General features: G+C 33.1%; 1 protein-coding gene across 1 annotated transcript; it reads right to left on the reverse strand.

The window, feature by feature from the left end:
- Nucleotides 1–373: 373 nt before the first annotated feature.
- LOC111381917 (methionine S-methyltransferase-like) lies at nucleotides 374–11,065 on the reverse strand. The gene is made up of 12 exons (XM_023005771.1): nucleotides 10,673–11,065; nucleotides 9,624–9,817; nucleotides 9,278–9,484; nucleotides 9,028–9,123; nucleotides 8,036–8,224; nucleotides 7,776–7,964; nucleotides 7,435–7,671; nucleotides 6,210–6,344; nucleotides 5,172–5,489; nucleotides 3,381–3,560; nucleotides 1,700–2,665; nucleotides 374–991 (listed from the first exon to the last, which is right to left on the reverse strand). Exons 1-12 carry the CDS (start codon nucleotides 10,887–10,889, stop codon nucleotides 692–694), a joined length of 3,228 nt encoding a protein of 1,075 aa, XP_022861539.1. The 5' UTR covers nucleotides 10,890–11,065; the 3' UTR covers nucleotides 374–691.
- Nucleotides 11,066–12,950: the final 1,885 nt, after the last annotated feature.

The following is a 12,950-nucleotide window of genomic DNA, read 5'->3' on the forward strand; positions in this document are numbered from 1 at the left end:
CATGTATACGTAGTATAAAATTTAATATAATTTTATTATTATAAAAAAATATTAAAATAAAAGCATAATAATAAAATATTAAAATATTTTATCTTAATCCTTAATTATTCCAACTTCATTTTCTTTAACTTCATCAACATTAGCTTCTTCATTATTATAAAAATAATATCTCGAACTCTTGACTCATCTAATGATAAATTAGAAATATCAATCAGTCCAATAACTTCAAGAGTATGAAATGAATCTCCAATAATATTCTACATTTGGGATTATAAAAAGTAACGTTTAAATAAACTGGGAAAGAAAAAAAAATAGAAATTATATTTTTAAGTTGCAAATGCTGACAAAAATGTTTGTTTAAGAAAGCAATACATAAACAACCAAAAAGCCTTATTTGACTTCCATTTCTTAAGACTCATTGTTCTCAAAATTCAGTTTCAATCACATATTTCAAGGAATCGATAACTTCTATCAATTTTTCAACCACACAATTCATCGACTTTCAAATTCGAAAGGCAGAAACAAGCCAAACCGAGCTGCAAACTGTTAACAGAATGCACGAGTGTGCCTGAAGAAAACCAGCATTTGTCTTTCAGTTAGATGTAGCGGCATCGGATTGCAGCTCGATAAAAAAATTATTTCACGACACCAAAGTTGTGAAAAACAAAGGGAATCTGATGGCAACAATATTTCAATTAGCGACAATGCTCTTGAACTTAGTGATGCAGTCTAATGCACGTTTAAAATCACTTTCTTCCAATGCAAATGTGAATCTACAGTAACCAGGAATTCCAGTCCACACAGCACTGTTAATGCATAAACCGGTACTCAGGAGCATGGCTTCCCTGATATTTGAATCGTCAAGCTTGATTACTCGAGTACTGGAGTCATTCTTGATCTTAACATTCTTCCCAAGATAAGCAGATGGTTTTGCTACAATTGACACTCCAGCTTGAGCTTCGAGCACCTCCCAACCACAATCTTCGAGTGTCTGTTGAGTACATACATCACAAGAACGTGCATTAGATGATGTCACACAAGAAGAGATGATGGAATCACAATATTGGAGCATAGATTATGTCATTTGTCAGGGAGAAATAATTTAGCACCACAAGTTAAGATAAATAGAGAGAAAAAAGCATGTTTGGCTAAGCTTAAAAAGTTTACTCGTAAGTAATTTACTTGTAACAAAACAAGTTTGTTTTAAAGTAAATAAATTTTTAATTGGTCAAAGTCGTAAAATAAGTTACTTATTTTAACATTAAGATAAGAGTTACTTTTAAAAAAATAATTTTCTTTCAAATAAAAGGTAAGTAAAAAAGTAAGTTAAACAAACATGTTTGGAAATAAAAAGTTACTAAAAATGAAATCTTACTTTTTTAAGCAAACCAACGTGCTAATGGTTAAATCAAGGTCACAAGCAGTAGATAAAGATGCCCTTTCAATGTCAAGTAACCTAAACATGGATTTTAAAATGAGTTCAAGACTAATGTGCTGTTGTTTTCAGTTATATTAACAATGCCCGGTCGGAGATTATTACTGAGTGCACAAGCAGCATAATAGGATATAAAAATATGGTTTTGATAAAAGAAAAAGAAGGATATATGTATACAATTAAAAGCTAGTATTTTTTTAACAAAGAAATAGAACGTCCAACATGAATGAAATTCGTTTCTTAAATTCAAGAGTCAAGACATACCTCTTTCAACTGTTTATATCTACTTTCCAGAAGTTCTTTCTTCTCTGCAATAGCATTCACTAAGTCCTTGGATTTCCCCTCTTGAAGATCCAATAATTTCTTCAGCGTGTATTTAATAGTCCTGTGAGGCTTGCTTAACCCTCCAAAGCCATGGAATGCATCCACCAGAGAAGCCTGGTTTAGAAGAAGAAATCCAAATTTGATCCCGCCAGTAAGCATCTTAAAGAACAATCCCCCAAGCAGAGATGCACAAAAATCCGGGTTGTTAGAAGAAAGTTTCTCCAAAGTAGCATCTAGATCCCAGCCATCCTGGCCCTTGGAGTTAAATTCCACCCCCGAGAACGAGGTATCTAGTACAACCCTTGCCCCAAACTCTGCACATACGGTCAATAAAGTCTTCATCTCTTCATTGCTGTAAACCAAACCAGTTGGATTCACAGTTGGACCAGAAATGTAGACCCAAGGTTTATGGACATTTTCCAACGAATTAGCAAGTGTTTTCTCCGTCAACTTAAATCCAACTTCTGGATTGGTTTGGACGTTGATAATAACTGCTTTTAAAAATTTTGCAGCGGACACATAATTCCCATTTGAACCAGTTGGGAAGCAAAAAGTACCCCCCTCTTGAATACAACAGAGTACCAACTTATTGAACAATGCCTCCGGACAATCTGCATATATGAGTTCTGTATTGCCATTAGATGCAAACCCATAACTACTGTGAATCAATTGTTTGATCCCGCTCGTGACATCAGTTTCAGACTCCGCAATATTCTGCCTTGCAAAACTCTCGAAGATGGCAGCCTTAACTGGTGTTGTTATGGGCAAAAAGCTTTGGTCTACATCCATATGAATCAGGGAAGATTCACTGGTTTCATTAATTGATAACTCAGCATGATCGAGGACTGATATGGCAGAACTAGAAAAGCCAATCGCCTTTCTAGTTTTTGCCTTCTCATCTACTCTCTGATGACGAGCAAAGAATCAAGCAATCCATAAGATTACTCAGAAAAGGTTTTATTAGTCAAGCTAGCTTCTCATTAAGTTGCTTTCACTTCTAAAATGTAAGACTCAAGCAATCGCATGGCTTGAGGAAAAGAGTAGAACCATTTTTTCCATAAATCCAAATTTTCATTATAAGAGGGGTGTAGATTCCATACTCAAGGAGTATAGAAAGCAAAGTTCATGAAAAATTTAATGAATCTCAATTCATCTATTTGCAAAAATTTGCATCTTATTTTACTGAAAATTTAAAATGCTTGATCAACAGTATTTGTCAGCTCTCAGCTATATGAACACAACAAACAAAATTTTGCATAAAGGACCATGATTCAGCAATTTGCAAAGCTCCTAGCCAGAAGGAACTATAGACATTATGGAAATCCAAAATTTAAAGACAGTTATACTGAAATCTGATCGATATAGTCTTCCATTATTTATTTCCACTCTCTGGATTGACCTATGTTTCTCCCTTTTAAGCTAAACTGAATGCCAAATATATTGATGATATTCTTTACAATCAGGATGGAAAAGCTCATTTGCTTAGTATTGTCACAAACAAAATTTTAAATGCTCTACCATGCCATGATCTCCCAATGGCAGAATAAATAATGAAATGTGCATCTTATTACATTGACAAACATGCGTATAATAAGTGTGTATGATTTTAAAACATACAAACCTGAGCAGGGTGATGTCGATCAGCAAGCTGAAAAGCTAGAAGCTCGTGGAAAAGACAACCATAGTAATACTGACTGATTATTGCAGTATTTCCTTGTAAAAGTTCCACAGTCTTAGACAATGCTTTAAACATTGTTGCCTCTTCTGATATAACAAAAGCTACTTCCAAATCTGAATAAACCTGGACAAAGAAAATGGTAAATGTAGCAACCCAAAAATTTTTTAGATATAAATTTATTTATTTTGTATATTATATAAATTCCTATTTTATCTGGGTCAAATAAATTAGATTTTGATATAGCAATTATAAGTATATCAATATTGTACTCGTTGGATAGCTCGTAATTAATTAAAAGCCTTTGACTCGAAAAAAAGTTATTTTGGATAATGACACATTAAGTTAGACCCAATTGAAAGAAAATGGTATAAATGTAATTTTATATAGATTATAAATCAATTTATTTTTTTCTCTCCAAAAAGAAAACGTGTGAGGTGGGATTTTTATCATTATTTGTTAATTTTGATTTAGAGATTCCTAGGATGGCACATGTTATTACTATTCTACCATTCTAGTTACAACAAAATTCACTATACACCCATATACGGTTGGATAGAGATAGTGGATATCTTTAGTTGAATAAGATAATAATAAAGTACATTGTGAGTAGACGTTGGTTGCAAGATTTGACCCTATCAAATCAAATTTTGGTTTATCTACTCTAGCTTACACCTATATATATATAGGCATGATGAAAAATTTTACTCACACCAATTCACACATACGGTAGGTAAAGAGAGAGAGAAGAAAAAAAGAGAGACAGAAGGTAGCATTGAAAATAAAGTTTGCATACATTAAATATTTTAATCATGTATTTTTCAAAGCAGCGAAAAGATTTTGAACGTGCTTCAAATTTTTCTAACAAGGTAAGATACTTTAAGTGCAAGTGTTCTTGTTTCCTTGTACTTTTATGTCTAATAAAAAAATACATGGATTGCTAGTAGACATTCTTTTTTTTAAAGAGATATGAAATCCCACGGAAATATAAGAGGACCTAAGATGGGCGTGTCGCTTGATCACCGATATACTCCATAAAATCTGATGGTATGAATTGTAATTTTTATTGTTATATATATGTATATGGAAACTGTACGTATCTTATTGAGTGTTTTTGAATACTAACTCTTACAAATTTTTACAGGTTAGCTCGGACCGATTGGAATTGTGGAAGGACGGTGATGCGGGCTGCCAAGTGAATCAAATGAAAAGAAAAATAAATGAGTTTGTCGTCTTTAAATTTACCAATTAGTTTAATTTTGTTCCAAACGTGTTATTTGAATTAGTGAAGAGTTTATGTTATGTTTAGATAAAATTTTCATATTTTAAATTTAGATTTATAAACGTTGCAGTTATTTGTTTAATAGAAAATTTTATTTTTATAGTTCTGCACTTAAAATAAAGAAAAATAAGTGTTTCGTAACGTTCCGAAGTCTATAGAAAATTGGAGCGTTTCAGTAAAAGGCATTGGATAAGTATACAAGTTAAGAACTAAATACTTAGATTGAACTGGTACGTCCTTTGAACACTTCAATGACTAATGAATAAAAAATATCACTGATAGAGACTAAATGAATCCCGTTAAAAGATGCTCAGACGAAAAATACCTGATTTTTCAATAATAAATACTTAAATTGAACTGGTATGTGTTTTGAACATTTCAATGACTAAAGAATAAAAAATATTACTGATATAGACTAAATGAATCCCATTAAAAGATGCTTAAGAGAAAAATACCTGATTTTTCAGTAAGCCACAAACAATTGCTGCATGTGAGGGAAGAGGAGTTCCAGCAAGATATTTAAGGACTCCATTAGAATTAGGGAGGCTAGATAGCTCGAAATGATCTGACATATCTAAAAACAAATGACATCCAATCTCTCTGGTGGTATCCAAAAGATGCTCAAATGCAGCGCTAGTGACAGACTCAAATTGAGCTATCCCAGATACCACCACCTGTGGCTTCAACTTCTTAATCAACTCTACCATCAAATCTGACTGGCGTGGGGCTTCAATAACAGTGATATCTTCCTCTAAAGTTTTTGCAGCTTCAGTCTTTTGCAAAGGAAGATAAATTTAAACATATCAAAAGAAGAATTTGCACTAGGAAACACCCAGAATTGAAATGGAATTTTCAACTTTCTTGCCATAGCACATATTTCACATTAAAATGATGAAATTTCATACAATGCTGACATCAGGAATATATGGTAGATTTCACTATGAACGTTAATCTATCCATTTCGAACACTGTAGTAAGCAAAATGGAGAGGATCACGTCTGACTCTACATGAAGTATGTTTGCCCCTAAAATGGACCTAGGGGATATTCCCCAACGTCGACATTATCAGTAATAAGGTTTCCTATAACACATAATCTCTTCTGAGTAGAGATTTTAAGTTCAAAATTTGAAAACAAAAGATTTTATGGAAAGGAGAAAGGAAAGGAAAGAATTCTTCACTGTGTAATCGGCTATTAAATTTCAGTAATGCACATCTGTATTACTAGATAAATCTTCATAAAACTTTCACTTTTGTGGTAATGAAAATTGTCGTGAACCTCCACCTCAGAGGTGAGTGCAATTTGATGCTTTTTTTCTAATTTAGTTTCTACTAAATAATTTTGTTATTTTACATTTTGATGTGACTTCAAGATGCTGCCACAAAGTCTTTATTTAGATGATCCCACAAATCTTTATTCAGATGTAAGCAAACTCTCTGAAGCATGGAAGATGACTTCTTGATGTAACTTGTAAGCAATTATAAAATGCCGTACCTCAATGTTTAGCGATGTTAACCATTGCCTAGGTAGATGCCGGGTCAATTGTTCATCAACAATGGCAAGTCGTGGTGATAACAAGCGTAGGGCACTCTCAATCGCTACAGTCCTTGAAGGAAATACAACAACGTTCTAGCCATAATGAAAAATGGAGTATGAAATCAGATATGCTGATAAATAGAACTTAAAAATAGAGAACATGATACATCTGCTTAAATGCCAAAGTGGATTTTTTTTCCCCTTTTGTTTTAGTGTGGTGGGTAGGTTGTCAATTCCCAAAGATGCATCAATGATAAAGCATTTTGCATTGCACAGCATTGTGGTGGGTAGGCCCAACTCGTTTAGTTTCATGTAGAAAAGATCAGCCAGCTTAAGCCAGCTTGAAGATCTTTAAATGACAGCTGTATGTCAGAAAAAATGATCAAATAGCATCTTAAATACATTAGCCGTTGAGTTCCTGCCTTTCAACATAAGCATGCATTCATCAATCATCTTTCTAAGAAGAGACATAAGCCATGTATTTATGACTCTCTCCAACTCAAACCCCAACCATAGAGTCCTGTGGACTGTGGTAATTCGACTTAGCCCCTTTCCCTCCCAGTCGAGATTTAGTTTAAGGTTCTGAGGTTGCAACTATCAGATATTCAACTTGATCTACACGACTGCAACACTTACTGCCACTACCATGCAATTTGAGACAGCTGAAGATATCCTTTTCCTCTTCTTTTGACAAGAGTGGCTTCTGACTACATAAGTCAAAAAGGCGCCAGGGTAGTAGATTTTCAAAAATTGGGAATGTACGTATCTATTTTTAAGTTGAGCCGTTTTATTTTCACATCACAGAAATTGCAGAGCACCAGGCAATGGCAGCTAAAAGAAGGTACCATCACTGGAAAAATTGGATAAGTATACTAGTCAGATGTTTTGTTGACGATCAACTTTTTTTCAAGCAACCTGTTCATTTTTAGCTGGCAGAATTTAGCATTTTCTCAGCCTGAAGCCAACCATGAGCACACAAAATTTTTAGAGTTATTGCTATTCCCAGTAAATGCATGCCGTGTAAATGAGTCTAAACTACCAGTTTCGGAGATGTTTCAATATACGGTTCAGAAAAAGCTGCATAAATCTTGAACAAATAAAATGGAAACAATCTATTTATGTAACTTGCATGACAGTAAAGGGAATATTATCCTACAACTAAGAGATACAGTAGTTTCCTTACATCTGCAGTTAGAGGAATACGGTGATACGTTCTCATAAAGGAAGAGATGAGACTGCGAAATCGTTTGCTTCCAGCAGGTTGTTCATAGGGGAAAAATGAAATCTCTTTTAAAACATTAGTGAGATAAGCTAGGAATGGGATCTTTTCATCAGCAACAGAATCATCTTCAAAGGACAAATCTAAGGAGCTGCTGATATCATGGAATCCATTTCTGAGAAATTCAAAAATCTTCTTTACCTGCAAGAGAAGTTACCGAGTATTTTGCTCGTTTTCCCGACTGAATGTTATCATCACACTCGTGATATTCTAGGTGCACCTAAACATGCATTAGTATATCGTACCTGGTTAGGTTGACGAAGTTGACAACTGTAGACCGATAGAGCATGAGAAATACGACCTCCAGCTTTGGCATAAGTCCACGCTGTTCGGGCACAAATTGGCTGGTCACCAACAAGCCCCATGAAAAACTCAAAACGATGTCGACTGTTTTTTTCAATTTCAACTAAAGCTGAAATATCTGTGTCAGCGGCCTGCAACAAGAGCTCTCTAAATGTCTGCACTTTTACAGGTATAGATATTGTACTGAAGTTAATGTAGCAACCTGAAGAATCTTAGTCTGCCAAAGCTTGTTAATACGGAGACCACGGCGCTCAAACAAACGTTCACATACAGCTTGTCCTGGGCGACCCCCCATATTAAAGATCATAATCCCCAAAGGATTTATTACAGAAATTCCTTCTTCAACAGCCCGGGCAATGAGGCCCAAGCCGAACTGGTCCTCCACAAAGCCCTGAACATAATAAAAACAAATTAGAAAAATCCACTCTTCTGCTTCAGTAATAGACATTATCCAGAGAACATACATAAATAAATATAGTTCGGGCACATCTGTGGACAACTCTCCAGCAGTGTGCTTGTTGCACGAAATAAATGTTAATGATAACAAACACATGCTTTCAGCAGGAAAGACAGTAAAATCTTGAATTCAATCTGCTCGAGTAAAATGAAAAGGGCAATGTTTCTTAAATATGATAGTAACAGCAGTTATATGTAGAAAATAGCTCATACACATAGAGCACCTACAATGAAAAATTGAATGTGACATACCCAAGAGAAGTTGCATCTCTCTTAAGATTAGACTGATCTTTCGATTTTCAGCTCCATCTAGACAAAATTTTCTTCACAGAAGAGGTACTTGTTTTTACACAATTCAATTAATTGGTTTGACGGAATTTAGAACATTAGGTTCTAAAATGCAATTGTTTCAAGTCAAAGCATATTAAAATTACTAATATAACTCTCTCAAAAAATATTATTACTATAAACCATTTCAGTGCTGCGAACAAGAATAAATGTTAGTTACAAATGTCGTAATTTTCATTACAGAATCTAAATAAAAGAGTCTGCAAAATTTTAGTACACCAGAACATATCAGAGATAATAGAAGGCAGCATCCTGTACTAGCTCTTACAGTATCCTATTGCAAGTTAAAGGAAACGGATTTTATATTTGGGCATGAAGTTTTTAAACACTAAAATATTAAGTTGAATTTATATGCCAAATAGCAATAACAGATCTGATCAATCAAATAACCTGAATAGCACAATAGTTGCTTAGAGAATGTAGGAATTCTTCACTGGCATTTTCTGTAATCATTTTGGACATTGCATCGGGATTAGGGTTAAGAATCTGCAAGGAAAGGAAATGGGAAAATCAGATGTGAGAAGATCCAGTCAAAAAAAAGTTCGGATAACCCAAAATGCATTAAGAGCATTAGTCATGTATAAAGTATATTCATTAGCAAATATTCACAATAAATATTTCATAAAATTGATGAAAATACCTGTGGTATGCATCCAACAATTCGTTCAAGTTCTATGTGATTATCTCTGCAGTAAGATAGCAGATCGGATTCATGAAACTCAACCCTGTCAAGTAAAGTTTTTTTCTCCCCATCATAAATTGGCAGGCCACTGTCGTCCAAAGCATTTAAATACAGATTTATCCAAGAAATTTTTACTGCTCTTGGATTAATATCGAGCCCATATACCTGCAAAGTGATATTTGGAAACATTTAGAGACCTCATTTGCCAAATTTCCAGTCTTCCCAAAACCAAAGATCACAAAAACAACTAGAAAGACTATGAATTTCAATAAGACTACATTTGGAGCTTTAAGAAGCCAAGAACCTTTAAGGGTGACCATTTTTCGGCAATTGCGATGGATATCCATCCATTGCCACAACCAAGTTCAGCAACTGTCTTTTCCTTGAAAATAGAATCTGGGTGCCTGTTGATTCCCTCATAAAAAGTGAAGGACCAGTCTTCTGGTATAAAGATGCTAGGTATGACCATCAGTGTTAGTTTCTTTCTCTTCTCAAAGCCTGAAACGAGCAATAGGATATGTTAATGCAGCAAATCATTAATAAAAATTCCAGTAAACTTCTGCATACATAACAGAGAAGGTATTCGCGCTAAAAAGTATGATTAATCTATGATTCTCATTGCACAAAAATAGCACCATAGAAAAGCTATTGCTAGACAACTAAGCAGGTTCACAGCAGAGAAATCGTGATAAAAAATAATCTAGGAGAAACTAATTTTCATTTAAGGAATCCCAAAGTCGTTGGATTTTAGGATTGCTTATAATGAAAAATGAGATTTTGATTAGCTTTTAAACTCAGCAGGATTTTATCAGGGCGTTTGGTGAAGATTCAAAGATAATAGATATCCTTCTTAATCATTCTTCTGCAAATTACACTAAAGGACCAAAAGAAAGGTCAGGAACAGTTGTGGATGTGTCCTAAGTTCACAATCCAAATTTCTTAGCTCGTCTTGGGTCAGAGGAATCAATTCACAAATAAACCAAATTCAGTAATACAAATACTAACGGAACTCTTGAATAATTTCCCTCCCATAATTCAAATAATCAGGAGTATGTAAGTTACGTGATTTTAAATTTGTCGGCAGGCTGAATAAATTGATCCTTCATAAAAATTCAAGATTTCTTTAGCCATTATATTCATCTACATGGAATTCAGAACGAAACTCTTATAAAGTTTGTTCTTTTGGTTATCGAAAATCCCATCTTCCGGTTTTTTTTTTCCACTTTCTTGCTTAAACTTTTCCATAGCTCCATCAAACTCTCACTCACACATCCATTATCCACATATACACAAATACATAATGTAACTACGGATACACGCATGTAACTATATATATAGAAATGGATGGTGGACCTTCGTATTGTTCAACGTAGATGTCCTCAATTTGGAAATGATAAGTCTCGAGACACTTCTCAGACGCTTCTTTAGAATCGAATCTCTTATGGAGCTCCGCCAGGAATATCCGGGCATCTTTTCGAGTATTCGGGTTCTCCAGACGCTCCAGGAGTGATCGGAGCGCACTGTACGCTGCGTCACCTGATTGTCGACACTGCTTCAAGAACTCCTCCATGTATCGACACAGTACCTCGCCGCAATCTTAAATCACTGGATAATTGTACCTATATCGTGCCAATGACCGTGTTTATATACACGTAGAAAGAGGGAAGTGAGAGCAGAGGAAGAACAGTGGACGTGGCCTGTAGTGTGAGTGAGATTGTGATATATTCTAGATGTGCGTGCTTGCGTAAGAGCATGTTTGCTTACTTAGATATTTATGGTAAATTAAGAAATTACTTAAAAATTGTATGCTTTTTAAATTTACCCAAACAATATTGATTTTTTTGGTATGTACCCCTTTTATTGGTGATAGTATCCCTACTATATAAAAAGGGAAATGTGAGGGTACTATAAAAAGTAATAGTGTCTTGATTTATCTTTCTTGTAGCATTTTTGTTTTATTTTTTTTTCAATTGGGGGCCAAAAACGACGTCGTCTGCTTGATATATATTTTATTTTATTGTACACTACCTCCGAATTTCTGCAACACGCAATTATCATTCCTCCCCTACTCCGATATAGATATATATAGTAGGGATATAAGAAAAAAATCACTTTTATATAAAAAAAATAAAAAGATAGAGATAAAATGTGACAGAAATTTTTTTACAACATATTACTTATAAGTAAAAAATTTGAAGAAAAAAGAATTAAAGAGAATTTTAAATTGAAAAAAAAATTATAAAGTAAAACCACAGAACAACACACAAAAAAAAAAGTTAATCTCTCCGTGCATGGAGGCGAGACATTAGTCTCCATGCACGGAGACACTGTCTCCGCAGTGTCTCCATGCACGGAGGGAAAAGAAAAAAAAAATTAGTTAAAGCCTCCGTGCACGAAGGCAAATGTCTCCATGCACGGAGACAGTCTCCGTTCATGGAGACAAAGTTAAAAAAAAAAATTTTTTACTTTATAAGTAATTGTTCTTTTTATCAATTTATTTAAATTTCTTTTTTATTCTTTTCTCTTTTAAATAAAACTTAATTTTTCAATTTTAACAAAATAATGTTTATATATATTTTTTTTTAATTTTGTAATTTTTTTATTTTGTTTATTTTGTATTTTTTAAAATTATTTAAATTTTTAATTTTTTTTAAGTGGGGAGCAAAACTACGCACTGTGCATAAAGTGCATCGATTTTTTTTTTTTTAGTTTTTTTTGGACCTCCGTGCACGGACTCTTCGTTATATATATATATATAAGATATTACATTTTTATACTATATAAACTAACTACAATGATATATATATATATATATATATATATATAGTTTTTTTCTTCTTTTACTTTTCTATATCTATAATAATGAAAAAAATATCCATGCATTCTATGGACGGAGGACAGATCTTCTCCTCAAAAAAAATTTTTAGATTTTCCATATTATATTTGTTTAAATAAATAATAATTTGAAATATTATGTCTATATATGCACATACTATGGATAGTCTATATATTTATCCGATCTTGCATATCTATATCTACAATCATGTAAAAAAATATTAATAACAATAATAATAATAATAAATATCCATACTATAAAATTAAAATTTATCTGAAATTATTAAAATTTAAAAATACTGATTAATAATATAAGATAGAATTCTAGGAGGTGAAAAGTTATTTGTGAGTAAAAAAATTAAAGAGAAAGAAATTAAAAAGAATTTTAAGTTTAAAAGAAAAATTATTTATGATACAAAAAAAGAAGAATTTAAAAAGAATTTTAGGTCTTTATATGACGCTTATTTTTTTCCTTTACGTTGTAAGATAATTTTTTTTAATTTACAATTCTTTAAAATTGTTTTATCTTACCTCTAAATTTACTTTATTCTAACACGCAACAATTAAATTGAAAAATTAAATTTCATTATAAAGACAGAAGAATTAAAAAGAATTTTCAATTGAATTTTTTTTTTATCTATATCTAATGAAAAAAAAAAAAAACATGACAGGCCTCCGTGCACGGAGACATGACGTCTCCGTGCACGGAGTCTTTGGTCTCGTGCACTGAGTCATCTTATAATTTTTTTTCCTTCTTTTTTTTTTTAAATAAAAAAAAATCTAATACCTCTTTATA

The sequence above is a fragment of the Olea europaea genome, chromosome 3, assembly GCF_002742605.1.
Source record: "Olea europaea var. sylvestris chromosome 3, O_europaea_v1, whole genome shotgun sequence".
NCBI lineage: Eukaryota > Viridiplantae > Streptophyta > Magnoliopsida > Lamiales > Oleaceae > Olea > Olea europaea.